General features: G+C 43.9%; 1 protein-coding gene across 2 annotated transcripts in view; it reads left to right on the plus strand.

The window, feature by feature from the left end:
• Positions 1 to 16,593, plus strand: part of REV3L (REV3 like, DNA directed polymerase zeta catalytic subunit) — a 1,049,196-nt gene that overhangs the window by 585,683 nt on the left and 446,920 nt on the right. For both annotated transcript variants that reach the window (XM_086927335.1, XM_086927334.1), the window contains exon 13: positions 9,133 to 15,877. In XM_086927335.1, the coding sequence (XP_086783461.1) occupies positions 9,133 to 15,877 (6,745 nt within the window). The remainder of the gene's footprint in view (positions 1 to 9,132; positions 15,878 to 16,593) is intronic.

The raw sequence follows: 16,593 nt of genomic DNA on the forward strand, positions 1-16,593 counted from the left end.
ATTAAAGGACAGTTGCCTCTGGACTCCCTGGTCGTCTCGAATGCCCGGAAGAGGGCCAATTCTCAGACTACGGGTGATGCTCCTCCCCCAGACAAAGAATCCAAGGTCTTTGAGGCTTCAGGGAAGAGGGTAGCAGCACAGGCAGCCAACAAGTGGCGCATCTCAAACACACAAGCGCTTCTGGCGCGTTATGACAGGGCGCACTACGATACACTAGAGACCCTTTTGCAACACCTGCCTGATCAATACAAAGAAGGGGCTGAGATGCTAATCCAGGAGGGGAAGCTGATCTCAAACGCTTCCATTAAGTGCACTCTGGACGCAGCTGACACCGCTGCGCGAGCCATTATCACCAGTGTTATGCTTCGGAGACATGCCTGGCTCAGAATCTCTGGTTTCAAGCCAGACATCCAAACCACCATCTTGAACCAAACGGTCAACCCAGATCACCTGTTTGGCCCGGAGGTTGACACCACCCTAGAGAAAATGAAGAAGGACACTGACACTGCAAAATCCATGGGTGCCTTGCAGTCCCAGCTGTTTCGGGGTGGGTCCTTTCGTCGCTCCCATACCAGAGGCACCTCAAGGGGTCAGCTTTCACAGTCCGCGCAATTCTACAAGGGCAACACCCAGACTACTTATGCCAACAAGAGTCGAGGTGGATATCGCAGCAACAGCGCCAAAGGCAAAGGACGTGGCAACAACAGCTCCAGGTCCTCTACCGCCAGCAAACAGTGATGCCTTGTCACTGCCCCCCGACCACACAACACCGGTCGGGGGGAGACTCCAGCAGTTCCTGCCCGTGTGGAAGTCCATCACCATGGACAGGTGGGTCAGAAAGCTTATCCAATTTGGTTATTGTCTGGAGTTAACATCCACTCTACCCAACATACCCCCAAGGCACCGTCCTATGTCGGACGAGCACTTGCACTTATTGCGGCAGGAGGTCAACGTCATGCTGCAAAAAGGGGCAATAGAGCTCGTGCCTATGCAGGAAAGAAGCACAGGAGTTTACTCCCTGTACTTCCTGATTCCAAAGAAGGACGGATCCCTCAGGCCCATCCTGGATCTCGGGCCCCTCAACTTCTACATCCTGTCGGAGCACTTCCATATGCTAACCCTGCAGCAAGTGCTCCCGCTGCTCCAGCAGGGGGACTTTCTCGCAACTTTAGACCTAAAGGATGCGTACTTTCACATTCCACTACATCCTTCACACAGGAAATACCTCCGGTTCACCATCCAAAACCAGCACTACCAATTCAGGGTTTTGCCTTTCGGTGTCACCACGGCACCCAGGGTGTTCACAAAGTGCCTGGCGACTGTGGCGGCACATCTCAGGAGACAAAACATCCACGTCTACCTCTATCTGGACGACTGGCTCATCCAAGCGAAGTCAGCCCAACAGCGTGCCGCCCACGTGTCCCACACCATTCACCTCCTGCACGATCTGGGATTCTCACTTAATTACCCAAAATCCCACCTCCAGCCCGCCCACATACGGCAGTATCTGGGTGCGACCATAGACACTCTGGCGGCCACAGCACAGCCGAATTCAGTGAGAGTCAGCAGCATTCAATCGCTGATCCAAAAATTCAGGCCTCAACACTCGCTTCCAGCAAGAGTGTTCATGCAGTTGATAGGCATGATGGCCTCCTGCATCTCCATTGTCCCGCACGCGAGACTACATATGCGTCAGTGGACTCAGGCTCACAACCAATTGAAAAGACCTAGTGTTGGTGAGCGGTCGGGCGTACAACTCTCTGCATTGGTGGAATCCACGAAACCTTTGCAAGGGCTGACCGTTCCAGGAGCCTGTGCCACAGATCATCCTGACGACGGACGCTTCTCTCCAGGGATGGGGAGCGCATGTACTCCAATACACTGTGCAGGGACTATGGACGCAACAAGGGAAGATGCACATCAATGTTCTGGAACTGATGGCAATCTTCATGGCACTAAAAGCCTTCAAAGTACATCTGTGCAACAAGGTCGTGTTGATCCGGACGGACAACATGACGGCAATGTACTACATTCAAAAGCAGGGAGGAACACACTCTCCGCAGCTGGCTCATCTGGCTCAGAGCATGTGGAAGTGGGCCATTCAGAGGAACATATTCCTCATGGCAGAGCACCTCCCGGGCAAGGACAATCAGATGGCGGACCTGCTCAGCAGGCACAGCCACCAAATGCACGAGTGGGAGATACATCCATCAGTTCTCCAACCGTACTTCCGAAGGTGGGGTCATCCAGAGATCGACCTCTTCGCCACAAGGGAGAACGCAAAACAGGCAAATTTGCGTACGCTTTTCCCCCAGCACCTCTGATACCGCTGGTGGCACGCAAGCTCAGGCAGCACTCGATGACTCTCATCCTGGTTGCTCCAACGTGGGCTCGCCAACCATGGTACACCACGTTTCTAGAACTGTCCGTGGTACAGCATCAAAGGCTACATCTCACACCCAGCCTTCTGACGCAGAGCCATGGCGACATTCAGCACCCGGATCCGCAACAGCTCAACCTGGCGATCTGGCTCCTGAAATCCTAGAGTTTGGCTACCTGCACTTACCTTCCGACTGTATGGACATCATTCGGGAGGCAAGAAAGCCCACCACCAGAGCATGCTATGCGGCAAAATGGAAGCGGTTTGTCATTTATTGTGCAGAGCACCACATTAACCCGCTGGATGCTTCTATTCAGGACATCATCTGTTACCTTTTCCATCTGTACAAGTGTAATCTGGCCTATGCTTCCATTCGCATTCATCTGTCTGCAATGGCCGCTTATCTCCAAAATAGGCAGCACCTCTCCTTGTCAGGGTGCCTGCCATTAAGGCTTTTCTGGAAGGGCTCAAATGAGTCATTCCGCCACGGACTCCACCAGCTCCTGAGTGGAACCTCAATGTGGTCCTTACCAGGCTGATGGGTCCTCCCTTTGAACCACTGCATTCCTGCGAGATTCAGTTCTTGACGTGGAAAGTGGCTTTCCTCATAGCAATTACATCGCTAAGGAGGGTTAGTGAATTGCAAGCCCTCACTATCCAAGAGCCATTTATTCAAATTCAATCCAACAGGGTAGTGCTTCGCACAACCCCTAAATTTCTACCCAAGGTTGTGTCTCAATTTCATATCAACCAGACAATCGAATTACCTGTTTTCTTTCAAAATCCTGAGTCACTGGCGGAGCGGATGCTCCATACCCTTGACGTTAAACGGGCCCTAATGTATTACATCGATAGGACCAAGGATTTTAGGAAAACTAAGCAACTCTTTGTCGCCTTTGCACCACACCACAAAGGTAACCCTATTTCCAAGGCTGGTATTGCTAGGTGGATCATTAAATGTATCCAGATCTGCTATCTAAAAGCAAAACGCACTCTTACCATTCCGCCAAGAGCCCACTCCACCAGAAAGTTGGGGGCCTCTATGGCATTCCTTGGAAACATTCCTTTGGAAGACATATGTAGAGCAGCCACATGGTCTACCACACACACATTTACTAAGCATTACTGTGTTGATGTGCACTCCAAACAGCAGGCAGCTGTAGGGCAGGCTGTTCTCAAAACACTTTTCCAAACTGCTGCAGCTGGCACGGGCGGCCGCCGCTAATGGAGGGACTGCTATGTATTCTATGCACAGATATGAATTCAGCAGCCCACATGCCTCGAACCGAATATGCTACTTACCAGTATGCATCTGTTCTTGGCATGTAGTGCTGCTGACATTTATATCTCCCGCCCTCCTCCCCGGCGTCTGTAGCAGCTGCAGTATTCACATATACTCATAGCATGGTCATCATTCACTGAGTTTCACTCTATCTTGGCCACAATGGCTAAAAACAATCTGGGGATGGAGTCGATGCCCATGCGCACTGTAGTCCAGGGGAGGAGCCACCTATCTGGTGATACTTCGAAGACTCTTCCAGGACAACAATGTGCAATCATCCGGACCCAACACTAGGCGGCGATCTATGCACAGATATGAATGTCAGCAGCCCTACATGCCAAGAACAGATGCATACTGGTAAGTAGCATATTCGTTATTTTATTTTTTATTTGAGGAGTTATATATAGCACTGACCTGACCGGTGGGTATAGTAGCGCTTTACATCAATTACAGGGCATGTTAAACACAAATACAATGATGCGGACAGTCACGAAATACAAATTCTGAAAAGTCATGGTGCCAGAGAGATCAGCATAGAGGTCTAGCTTGCGTAAATAGCAATTGCTTAAACATTATGATATACCAGCCATTAATGGTGCATCTCATCTAATAGATATTACAACTGAGTTGCATTCCTTAATGGATAAGAAGACCACCCATAGTTGGGAGAGCAATGGCTATTATTGTATTGCTGATTTCTTAAATCTGACACTTGGAAAGGGTGGACCAAAATGTAACCCACCATTAGGCATTCGAAAATCTTGATTCAATGGTCTTTTACTCGTGGAAGGCATTTTGTTAACATAATTAGACCCCAGAAGAATGAAGGCAATCCTTGATCTAGTGAATGAACTGATTGAGTCCAGTATACGCAGATCTATCAGACATTGGGTCGCCAGGTTCAGACAACATAAGGTTTTTGCAAAGCTCAACAGAAATGGCAGTCAAAGAAGGGCTTGCTGATTTCAACAGAGACCTGGAATAAGCTCAATCTGTTTAATGCCTCTGTTAAAGGGGGCGAGTCTCCACCGCATACAATATTACACTAAATGGCTGCTATACAGTACACTCGTTTTTAATAAAACCAGTCCTTAGATATCAGTAAAATGCTTTTGATGCTCGATGGAGGGTGAGAGAAAACGGACACATATCATCTGGAATTGCCCAAAAATTACAGATCATTGGGCGCTATACAGGAATACTGCTTATGTACTGTAAATGTAAATTTTTCTAATGATATACAGGCAGTACCATTGGGCTATTCATCAAATGTCAACATAAAGCCATTGCAGAAGAAAAAACGTATTTTGATTACTCTTATAGCAAGATTCATAAAGAATACAATGTGATGGTTTTGATTCCGGGCGATTTATAACATGCTGAAACGAGGCAGTATAAGAATGGAATGTCTTATCTATTTTAAGATTAATTGATGGCTTTGCATGAACTCTTCCAGTAAAAAAAAGTTTGTTTTTGAGGTTAAGACTATGTCTAATACTATCATTAGGTGTGCCTTCGACGCAACTGACACCACTGCAAGAGGAATAAACACCAGTGTCCTCATCCAGCGCCACGCTTGGCTTTCGTGTCTCTGCTTTAAGCCAGAAGTCGAGCAGCATCTAATCAGCTTGCCAGTTGATGAGGAACACCTCTTCGGACCTCAAGTTGATCATATGCTGGAGAAGATCAAAAATATATTCATACTTCCAAGGCAATAAGGGCTCTTCAGGCCCGTTGCTTCGTGGTTCCTTTTGAAGGATGCAATTACGTGGTGGTGCCACAGCCACCTCCCTGGACCCTTCCACCACCTATCAGAGACATCAGCAACATCAGCAGTCCTCCAGGGGACACTCTAGGGGTGCCTATAGGGGTAACAACTCCTGGGCAGAGGGGTTGCTTCAAAAGGTGGCACTCCCGCTAAGCAGTGACCCTCTCTCCCTTCCCCCAACCACATATCACCTGTCAGGGGAGGATTGCAGGCGTTCCTCTAACAGTGGCAAAGAATCACTTGACATCAATGGGTCCTCTCCATTCTACAGCACATTTACTGTCTGGAACTCATAGCTCAACCACCTAACATCCCCGCTCACAAACACGCTCTCTTGCCCCACAATACCAGCACCTCCTCCAAGACTAATTCCAGGCGCTCATGCTCCAAGGCACCATATAACTTGTACCCTTACAACAGTAGGGCAAAGCGGAGTACTCCCTGTACGGTCTCATCTCCAAGCCGATCCATCAGACCTATCCTCTACCTCAGGCCCATCAACAAGTATGTTCTTTCGCAGCACTTCCACATGGTAACGCTCCAGGATGTCTTCCCCTCCTTCAACAAGGTGACTTCATGACTGCTCTCTACCTGAAGGACTCCTATTTCCACATCCCAATCCACCTGACTCACTGCCATAATGTTGTCCACTTACCAGGTTTGTGGTAAGTGTACAACATAAAGTACTGCTTTTCAGGGTTACTGTGGCCCCAGAGTTTTTACCAATTTCCTGTCTGTGGTATCCACCCATCTGTGGAGGAGAAGCATCCATGTTTTTCCCTACCTAGACTACTGGCTGATCAAGTGGCCAAGCAGGCAGCAGTGCTTGACCCACTCTCAGGTCACATTGGATCTTTTACACAATCTAGGGGTTATCCTTCAAATACAGCCCTTCCTGGATGGCAGTTCTCAGTTCTGTCACTGGGAAAGCTTAGCCCTGCTCAGCACAGCTTCGGCTGGCCATCTGCCAGCCAAATCGCCACTTAAATGTCAGAATAGTAATACGCTTAATCGGTACGATGGCCTCTTGTATCACCATTGTTCCACATGCACGACTGTATATGCACCCACTTTAGGAGTGCCTTGCAGCACAATGGTCACAGACCTAGAGTCACTGTAGGATCTAGTATTGATTTAGGCCAGTACTTCTTGCTCTCTGCAGTGGTGGAACAGCAGCAACCCGTTGCAGGTCAGTCCCTTCTGCGACCTTGTCCCCCCCAAATGACCTTTACCACAGACGCCTCCCACACAGGGTGCAGGTGCATCTGCAAAAAAATCACTGTACAGGGAATGTGGACCACTTTCCAGCTGGGCTTCCATATAAATTGCATCCAATTAGTCCTCAAAGATTTCTTCTGTCATGCCACGTGCACCACACGGTCTTCCTTGTCAGAACAGACAACATGACTGCCATATATTACTTCTGGAAACATGTCCTCCTCCTGGACTTTCGCTTCTAGGTTCCCACAACCCCAGTCCCTAGGCAATACACTGTGGATAAATTGTTCAAGGATAATTGCCTTTGCGTTTCCTCTTGTGTCACTACTTCTGCATGTGGTTCTGAGGCTGTGGGAAACATCTCTCACACTTATCCTGGTAGCTCCCATGTGGGGCAGTCTGATCTGTAGTTCCTCTCAAGAGTCAGCCCAGCCGATGAAATCTCCACACTCACACCAGGGCACACTCAGACATCCCAACCCCAGGCAGCTTAACCTTGTGATTTGGCTCCTGAGCTCCTAGAGTTTGATTACCTCAACTTACCTTCAAATGTTTGTCCATTCCCAGATAGGTTTGCTGTCTCTCTACAGTGTTTACTATGGTGCGAAAAGGAAAAGATTCAGACATTGCTGCCTACCTAAACACTTCTTTGCAGCCTGAGGTACAGGACATTGTTTGCTATCTGCATCATTTACAATGTGCAGGCCTCGCTTATACTTCCATTCGTCTTCATTTGGCTGCATGCTACTTACAAAACAGGGAACATTTTTATTTTCAGGATTCCCAGCATAAAAGCCTTCATAGAAGGACTTTAAAGGGTTATCCCTAATGGTACACTGGGAGGAATTTTAATATAGTGCTAACTAGACTCATGGGACGCCCATTTGGGCCCCTTCAATTGTGCCCTCTTCAATTTCTAGTCTGGAATGCTGCTTTTCTAGTTGCAGTAACGTCTCTCAGGCGTGCAGATGTGCTCCAAGCTCTTAATCTCAAAGAACCTTTCTTTCAGGTTCACGTTAGCAAAGTAGTCCTCAGAACTAACCAAAATGTCCTCTACAAGGTGTTCTCTCCTTTCAACCTTAATCAAACAATTGAGCTCCTGGTGTTCTTCCCACACTTACTCAGAACAGGCCCCCCACACGTTAGACTTTAAAAGGATACTCATGTACTACATCGCCAGGACAAAATCCTTTAGTAAAATACAACTTTTTGTTGCTTCGTGTGCTCCACACAAAGGTTGTGCCATTTCAAAGGCAAGCTTAGCTCGATGTATGGTCAAATGCATCCAGACCTGCTATGCCCAAGCCAGAAGACAACTCCCTCCTCCAACTAGGTCGAATTCCACATGCAAGATAGCAACCTCCATGGTTTTCTAGGTAACATCCCAAAAGCTGATATCTGCAAAGCAGCTTTTTGGTCCACCCCACACATTTACCAAGCACTATTGTGTTGACTTTCTAGCATGCCAACAAGCCCAAATTATCAGGTTGTACTAAATACACGTTTTTAGTCTTTTGTCACCATTCTGGCTAACCACCGCTTATGGGAAAACTGCTCTATAGTCTATACAGAGCGTGTATCTACAGCTACACATGACATGAATGAAAATGTTATCCTGAAAGAATCTGTTCAGGGCATGTAGTGCTGTAGATGCACCTGCACCCAACCGTCTCCCTGGCAGCCTTCAGATGTTGAAGATACTGTCCCTTTAATTTCTGTGTCTCTCTGCATGGCGCTCTTCTTTCATTTCTATGCTCCATTTGTATTCTCATCTGCTTTTTGGGAAATCAATCTAACAGTGGAGCTGATGTGTATTACCAACTGTAAGAGGAGTTGCTATACCTTGTGATTCAAAAAACCTCTTTGAAGAAAAACAAGTTTCACACCGCCAAGCCCGCCACTAGATGGAGAATGTAGAGCATGTGAATCTACAGCACTATACACCACGAACAGATGCTTACAGGGTAAGTAGAATTTTCCTTTTTGTTCCACTACATTTATATGTAGATAATATATTCACTGTTGAGAAGTCTGTATGTGTCTACATGTTTTCGATTGAGCCCTTCAATCTTATATTTTTGGATTAACTGTCATTCTGCTTATGCACATGGTTTTATGTAACAATAGCTGTGTATGTAGTATTTTAAAAATGTATCCCAGCCTTTCTGTATCTTGGCAGCTCTATCGAAAATTGATTAGGGGTTGTGGTATATTAGCTGTTGCTAGGATGTTGAGGTAGGGGTAGGAGAATAGCAATGTTTCCATACTCCATCATCCTAATCAGTAACTGCCTTGATATATTTGGAATGGAAAAGGATCTTCAAGACACCGTTCCATCCCCCCATCATATTTATTGGTGGAAGTGTTGAAGGTGGTATTATTGCACTGGACTTTTAACAGTTCTTATTTTTGATAATGTCTGTCATAAAGCAAGTGTGACATGCTTTTGTGCTCAAGGTTAAAATGTGTTTTCTTTTGTTGCAGACAATCCTTTAAATAATGAAAGTTCCAGAACACACTCCTCTGTAATTGCAACAAGCAAAATGTCTGTGAAGAGCTCAATCTTTCATAACGATGCTGCTACATTTGAAGCCCAGGCTTCAGCTAAAACTGCCTTTCCGTGTCAACACACAAGTGCCCTTTCGTCTCATATTTTGAAAAAGGAGGACTTAACAGCCAAGCTTGTGCAGTCGGTACCTGAAAAGGGATCAGAATTTTCTGTCCATTCTCTTTCAATTCAAAGCACTTACAGTGGAAAATATTCTGCACCCTTTAGGAGTACTGCCCTTGGTGAGAACAAACACCTTGAGAGTAACAGAAAAGACTTTGTCTCTAAAGTTCCCTCTGAAAACAGTATATATGACTTTAATGAAGAAATACCACCACCCGTGAGCAGACACACAAATTGTAGGAAATACACCAGCATTAGAAAAGCTGAAAAGGACACCTCTTTTATGCATTCAAGTCGCAACGTCAGCGACAGCACTTTGGAAAGAAAGTTGTATAACTTTTCAGACTTTCACCATTCTACAAGTAAGCTACCCTCTGAAGGAAATGATAAAGGCGTAGTCAATACGCCGAATAGTTTTCCCCCTTCAGCCTTAAAGGAAAGTTGTGATTTGGTTTCCTCCTCGGGGGTGACTAAAAATAGTATATGTTCTGTTGAGCCTGGCACTAATGAAGAGAGACTTAACCAGCTCAAGATTCGGTATGAAGAATTTCAAGAGCACAAGGCAGAAGTTACGAATCATAGTCAACAAGCAGCACATTATATGTTTTTTCCAAGTGTGGTTCTTTCAAACTGTCTTAACCGACCACAAAAACTCCCACCTGTGACTTACAAATTGCAGCATGGTACCAAACATTCTAGATTAAAACTTTGTAGAAGAAAAATGTCTAATGTCGGTCAAGGGCCTGCAGATGTTCATGATAAAATAATTATTCCGCACGGTCAGGAGCCTGCAGATACAAATTATAAACTTGAGATATCATGTCCTGTGAAGGCATCCGATCTGAACAATAAAAGTGATAATGTGCTTCATCGGGAGCCTTCTGTTGTAAATGATCTTGATTTTGCTAGTAACCAAGAGACAGACTGTGAAAGAGAAAAAAATGCTCTTCTGCAAAGTTCTACACCTGCGAGTGAGAAACTAGATTCAGTGAAGGCAAAAATGGATCTGGCCAGTCATCAAAAGAATTCATTTTCAAATAAAGTTGATCTAAATGAAAAAAATGATCTAGAGTGCTTAATTTCCTCACCTGTGAATCGCGAGATTGAAAAAATTGATCATATTTTTCCACGGAAACTCGCTAATGCAAATGAGAATATTGCTCATACCTCTAAGAAGAAAGATATATCAGAAAATAACAAATTTGAGGTAAAATGCCAACTAAAGCGCAAGCCTACAAATGATAAAATGGATCGCCATAGTCATCAGCAGAACATAAGTGTAAAAGAACCAGTGAATTTGGCTGCTAATCAGTCTTTATCTGTCGATAGCAGTATGGACCCATTTTGCACTGGCCAGCCGTTATCTATGAAAAAAGAACCCGATCCTGCTAATCTTGTGCTTTCTTTTTCTCTAAAAGAAAAAAATGTTTCTGTACCTCAGGACCACATGACAATGAAAGATGAAAATGATCAAACAAGAGGCCAGAAGTGTACTTTTAAAGATCATGAAATGAATCCTGCTGGCCAGTGGCAGTGCACATCTGTAAATGAGAAGTTGGGTCTAGTTAATGAAAGTAAGATTGCTATTGTAAACGAGAAAACAAATCCTATATATAATCAGGAGCCAGCATTTGAAATTAAGGCAATGGCTTGTACCAGCCATGAGGAGACTACCGTAACAGAAACAGCACATCTTGTCAACCAAGAGCCCACTAATGCGAAAAAAGAGACTGCTCTTGGTCATCATAGAAAGTCTGTTTCAAATAATAAAATGGGCTCTAAAAAACGTAGAAAGTCGGCTTTTGCAAAGGCAAAATGTGGCACTGTCAATCATCAAAAGCTTACATCTGTAAATAAAAAATATCCTGCCAATTATCAAGAACAAGTTTTAAAGAACGAAAACATTGATTTTGTAAATAATCAGAAATTATTGGATTCTACCATTAATCAGAAGTTTTCAACTGAAAATGAGAAAGTGATTTCTGATGTATTTCAGAAGGTTACAACTATGACCAAGGAAAGGATTCCTGCAAGCTCTCCGATATCTTTAAGTGTACCTAAGGAAACAGAGACTTTGAGGTATCAAAACCCTGCCACGGCAGACAGTGATCTCAGCAGTCCCAAAGGTCCGAGTGTAAACGAAGGAAAAGATGCGGTCTGTCCTCGCACTCCTGGCAGTCATCAAAAGCCACTATCCTTACCCACAAAAATTGATCCTGCCAGCTATCCGGAGGCATTAGTGTTTACTGAGAAAATGGATCCTGCTAGTCCTGGAAATTTTACATCTGCTACTGAGAAAATAGACCATGACAGTCGTCAGGTGAAGGAAGGCAATGGTCATGTCATTCTCCAAAAAACTAAAATAATTAATGAGGTGGATTCCTTCAGCCATACTCTGACTGGAAAAAAGGAAGATGCTCACAGTCGACAGCCTGCATATGTAAATGAGAATACAGATTGTGGCACTCCAGACAGTTCAACCACTGTAATTGAGAAAATTGATGTCACCACTAATCAGAAACTTGCATCAGTAACTGACAAAATAGATCCACACAGCCCTCAGAACTCTGCATGTATGAATGAGGAAATAGACCAAGCCAGTTTTCAGAAGCCTATATTTGTTACTGAGGAATTTGATCCTGTCAGTCATCAGCTGCCTGCATTAGTAACTGAGAAAGTAGATCCAGTTGGTCATCAGAAGCATGCATTGGTGGCAGATGAGAAGGACCACTCTAGTAATGTACTTTCTACAAGTTTAGATGGAAAAATGAATAACTTCCTTACGAATCCTACACATGTAGGTAATAAAGATCTTGAGGGTCTTCCAAAATCTGACCATAGAAATGGCATGGTTGATCTTCTAAGGGTTCATGATGTTAGCAGTAATAATAAAAAAGATCTTGGAAGTCCAAAACCTAACAAGATCATTATTTCAAGGCATTGGAGTTCTGCTGGTGTAAAGAACAAATTGACCCTTGTGAGTCATCAGAAGTCAACTCAAGGCCAGGATGAAATAGCTTCCAGGCATGAAAATCCTGAGCTTGAAAATGGCAAAATTACCCTTGATTGCCAACAGGAACTTAGTAAGTCAAATGTCAACGTAGAACCTGTCAATCAGAAGCAACCTGCAAGATTTAACCGAAGGCTGGGTCTGGTCTCGCATCGAAAGGCCAAAAATGTCAAACGTGTTGCCTGCAAAATGGAAAACTGTTGTTCAAATGGTAACACATACAATAGCCGTCTGCCACCTAAGGCTAGTGAACTATCATGTCCACTAACTGAAAATGCTGATGAGGCTGTTGAAAGCAAAATTCCAGAAAGCAGCTGTTTTCCCTCTCCTGGAGAGGAAGTCCTAGATTCAGAGGCCTTCTCTGGGTTGCATGCAAATAAATATAAACTGAGAGCTAAACGGAAAATAAATTACGAACCTGAAGAAGGGGAGCCAAGTGCAGGCACCCAGGAATCAAAAACATGTCAACTGCAACCCATGGAAGTTTCTGAAAATGCTGATGATTCACAAAAGGCCCTCAAACGCAGAAAAATCGCAAACAAACTTCCTCCAATAATTATTAAATATATTATAGTGAACAGATTTAAAGGCCAGAAAAATATGCTTGTTAAAATCGGAAAGATAGACCACATTGAGGAACAAGTAAAACTCACAGAAGAAAAAATTAATATGTATAAAAAGATGGCTCCATTGAAAGACTTTTGGCCAAAGGTTCCAGATTCTCCTGCAACTAAATTCCCACTGAATCCACCAGCACCAAAAAAGAGCCTCAAGAAGAAAACTAAACAAAAATCTTCAAAGAAAAAAACTGTAAAACCTCAACTAAGTGGTCGTAAGGCTGTCAAAAGAACTTTTCCTTTGAGGAGGAAAAAAACACTCACTTTTCTTGATCTTCCTTCACCATCTTATAATGCAGAGACAGAAGACCGTGATTTGGACTTTAATGATGTTATGTCAAAACTAGGTTTCCTCTCTGAGAGATGTCCAAGTCCATTGAATTCATCACCACCCCGTTGCTGGTCTCCTACTGATCCAGAACCTGAAAATATATTGCTGCTTCCAAAAGACAATTTGTGTAGTGGGATCACAAATGTGTTTAATAACCAACCAGTAACCCCAAATATGGGCAACACCTTTACTGTAAATAATGAGGCAATAAAACACAGGAAGAAAGTGGGAGCTACGGCAGCTGTTGTGAAGACAAATCGGAGTCAAAGCATTCCATTTGAAAAGGGAGGAAGTAAAAATAAAAAGCAAAGGTCTAAGCCAAGACGAAAAGCAAAAGAAATTGGAGAGACAAACAGTATACCAGCTGAGCCTGAATCATTAATTGTTAACTCTGGTGATTTACAAGCTGTGCCGACACTGCAGGATATTCCTGTAGATTCCCTCAGCCAAACCACTCCAAAGCCTCTTACAACACAGTTAGATTTGTCTTTAAGTGGTTTTTCAACAGGCTACGTGCCATCTACCCAGCTGCCGTTAACTCAACTGCCTGCTACGCCACTACCCACATCTCATCTACCCTCTCCGTATTTTCCATCCACACAACTAGCAAATCCACCATCTTCTCAGCTTCCCTCTACACTTCCACCCTTGACACAGCTTTCCTCTACAGCTGATACAAAAGTAGAGTTGCCTAGTTGCTTTCGTGCTCTGACAGGTACAGATATTTCTGTAGATTTTCCTGACCATCCCCTTGTCCAGAAATGTCTCAAGCCACCTGTTCCTTGTTTCACAAGTTCAGAATTTGGAGTGCCTAAGATTAACTCAGAGCGAACATTTAGTCAAGGTATTGGATTCAAAATAAAAGAATCAAGTTTTATTCAGAATAGGTCACTGGAGCTTTCTAAACACTCTACTCCAGTGTTACAGACTGTACAGTCGTCTTTGGGGACGGCATCTGCCAAGGCAGAACACTCAACCCCTTTACTGAAACGCCCCATGTTCATGGGAAGGAGTAGTGAAAGTAATGTTTACACAGACAATATAAAAAACATCCCGATAAATACCAACAATGTTTTTCAGTATAAACGGGATAATATACAGCACCAAGTTATGACTGTTAGGGATGCACCAACACAGGACATTTATTCTCCTGAAAATGCATACTCTGGTAAGAATCATGGAGCCATTCATTTGCCTAAGAATTGTTTCCTAATGTCCTTGCAGAGCTCAGTAAAGCCAGTTGGATGGGATCAAAAACAACAAATAGACCTCAATAAAACAAATGTCTCGCAGAAATCAAACCACATCTGTGTGCCGGAGAACACTGCCTCCACAAAAGTCATCCTCCAGAACAGCGGATTCATAGGCACTCCTCAAGTACCTTGTGATGGACAAACAGGAATTGATGTTCTAAAGGAGCTTCTCTATAAAAGACAGCATATTGCACAACAAAACCATATACTTCAGGAACCACCTACGAAACCACAAATGAATCAAAGTGGATCCTCTCCTCCCGAAAATAATGTAACCACTCAAAAATCTCAGGCTGCTACATCAAAGAAACCTAGGGCTCCTAGAAGTACAAAGGCTAAAGAAAAGACACCTCTAGTTTTAAAACCTGCTTCTTTGAAACAGCAGTTTTCAAACCAGAGCACTAACTCAGCTTCAAATGGGAGTCCTGTGTTATTGTCAGATCCAGACTTTGAAAGTTGCTATTCCATTGAAGACAGTTTGTCCCCGGAACACAGCTATAATTTTGACATTAACACCATTGGCCAAACTGGTTTTTGCAGTCTCTACTCAGGAAGCCAGTTTGTCCCGGCAGATCAGAATTTACCACAGAAGTTTCTTAGTGATGCCATTCATGAGTCTTTCCCATGCCAGTCAGGAAAGGAGCACTCAAATCATGAAACCCACAAACTGAAAGAAGAGAAGCCATGTCTGTCACACCATGCTCCGTGGGTCAAATCATCTGGTCCTCTGAGCCCGGAACTTTTTGAAAAATCATCTGTAGACATCAAAGAGGATAGCTGTCACAGTCATTGGAATAGCAACATGCAACCCCAAATCCTCCGAACAGGCCTGTCGATTGACAGTTTCTGTTTCCGTCAGCCAGAAGACTACCTGGAGGAGCAACTTCAGAGGAACAGAAAAATGGTAACTAATAAAGACATGTCTGTAAGCTTTCCGCCAGCACCACATTCCTCTGAATGGATACCAATAGCATTGAATTACAGTGGAAAACAAGCCTCCTATGACAAATGCCGGCCTTTCACTGCAGTAAGCAACTTGTTTTCTGGACATTTGTCTTCCCCAGATGGTGAGTTTATGGATGTTGGGTCTGATGATTTAGAATTGTACATTTCGAGACATAACGAAGGGTTGACACCAACTCCAGACAGTTCGCCAAGATCTGTTAGCTCTCCCTCACAGTCCAAGAATGGCAGCCACACACCTCGTACAGCTCACATATTAAAACCTCTGATGTCTCCACCGAGTCGCGAAGAAATCATGGCAACCTTACAAGATCATGACTTGATGGAAACAGTTTATCAAGAGCCTTTTTTCAGCAATCCTCTGGATGCACCAGAAAAGCCAAGGTAAATACAATACATTGTTTGCAGTGTTGCAAGTACTAATTTGAGACAAAGTCCCTACTTTTGTAGAGACATACAGGGTTAGGCCACTATGTCCTCATTTTAATCTGGAAAACATCTGCTGTATACTTCTAAGCAGAATGGAGGTGAGGAGCAAAGAAACAAGGGGAAGGAACTGTTAATCTTTTATTATTAACGTATAATTAAAGAGTGAAAAAGAGAACACATTGTTCAGAGGCAAACTGTTACTTAATGCTCTTGAATTACATTGCATACATAAATACATGACAGCTTTTCAAAAGGCACAGCGAACCTTTTTGGAAGTTAATTCCACATTTCAATTAAATTGAGCAATCCTAAAATGAGGAAATCACCATTGTACACTGGCTTATACTGGTAATATAATACTCTGGGGTATGGAAGGGCATACATAATACACAAACCAATGTAAAATAGCCTCTAGTACATAACTGCTGTTTCTTATTTAGTTAAAAAATTGTATTTGCAAATATAAATCCTTGTTCATAGTTCAATAAACGGTGAGTGTCCTACCTATCTAAGGAGTATATGAAACACATTGCACTTTACAGAAGGTGACTGCAGTGCGATTGTGACTTTCTTTTCTTTCCATTTCCCTGGGACGAATTGTAAAGGAACTCAGCTTAGTAGTTTTAAATCAAGATGCCCAGCTCTTCAAAGTTCATTGTTCCCATTATCCG

Source organism: Lissotriton vulgaris, chromosome 6 (genome assembly GCF_964263255.1).
Source record: "Lissotriton vulgaris chromosome 6, aLisVul1.2, whole genome shotgun sequence".
Lineage (NCBI taxonomy): Eukaryota > Metazoa > Chordata > Amphibia > Caudata > Salamandridae > Lissotriton > Lissotriton vulgaris.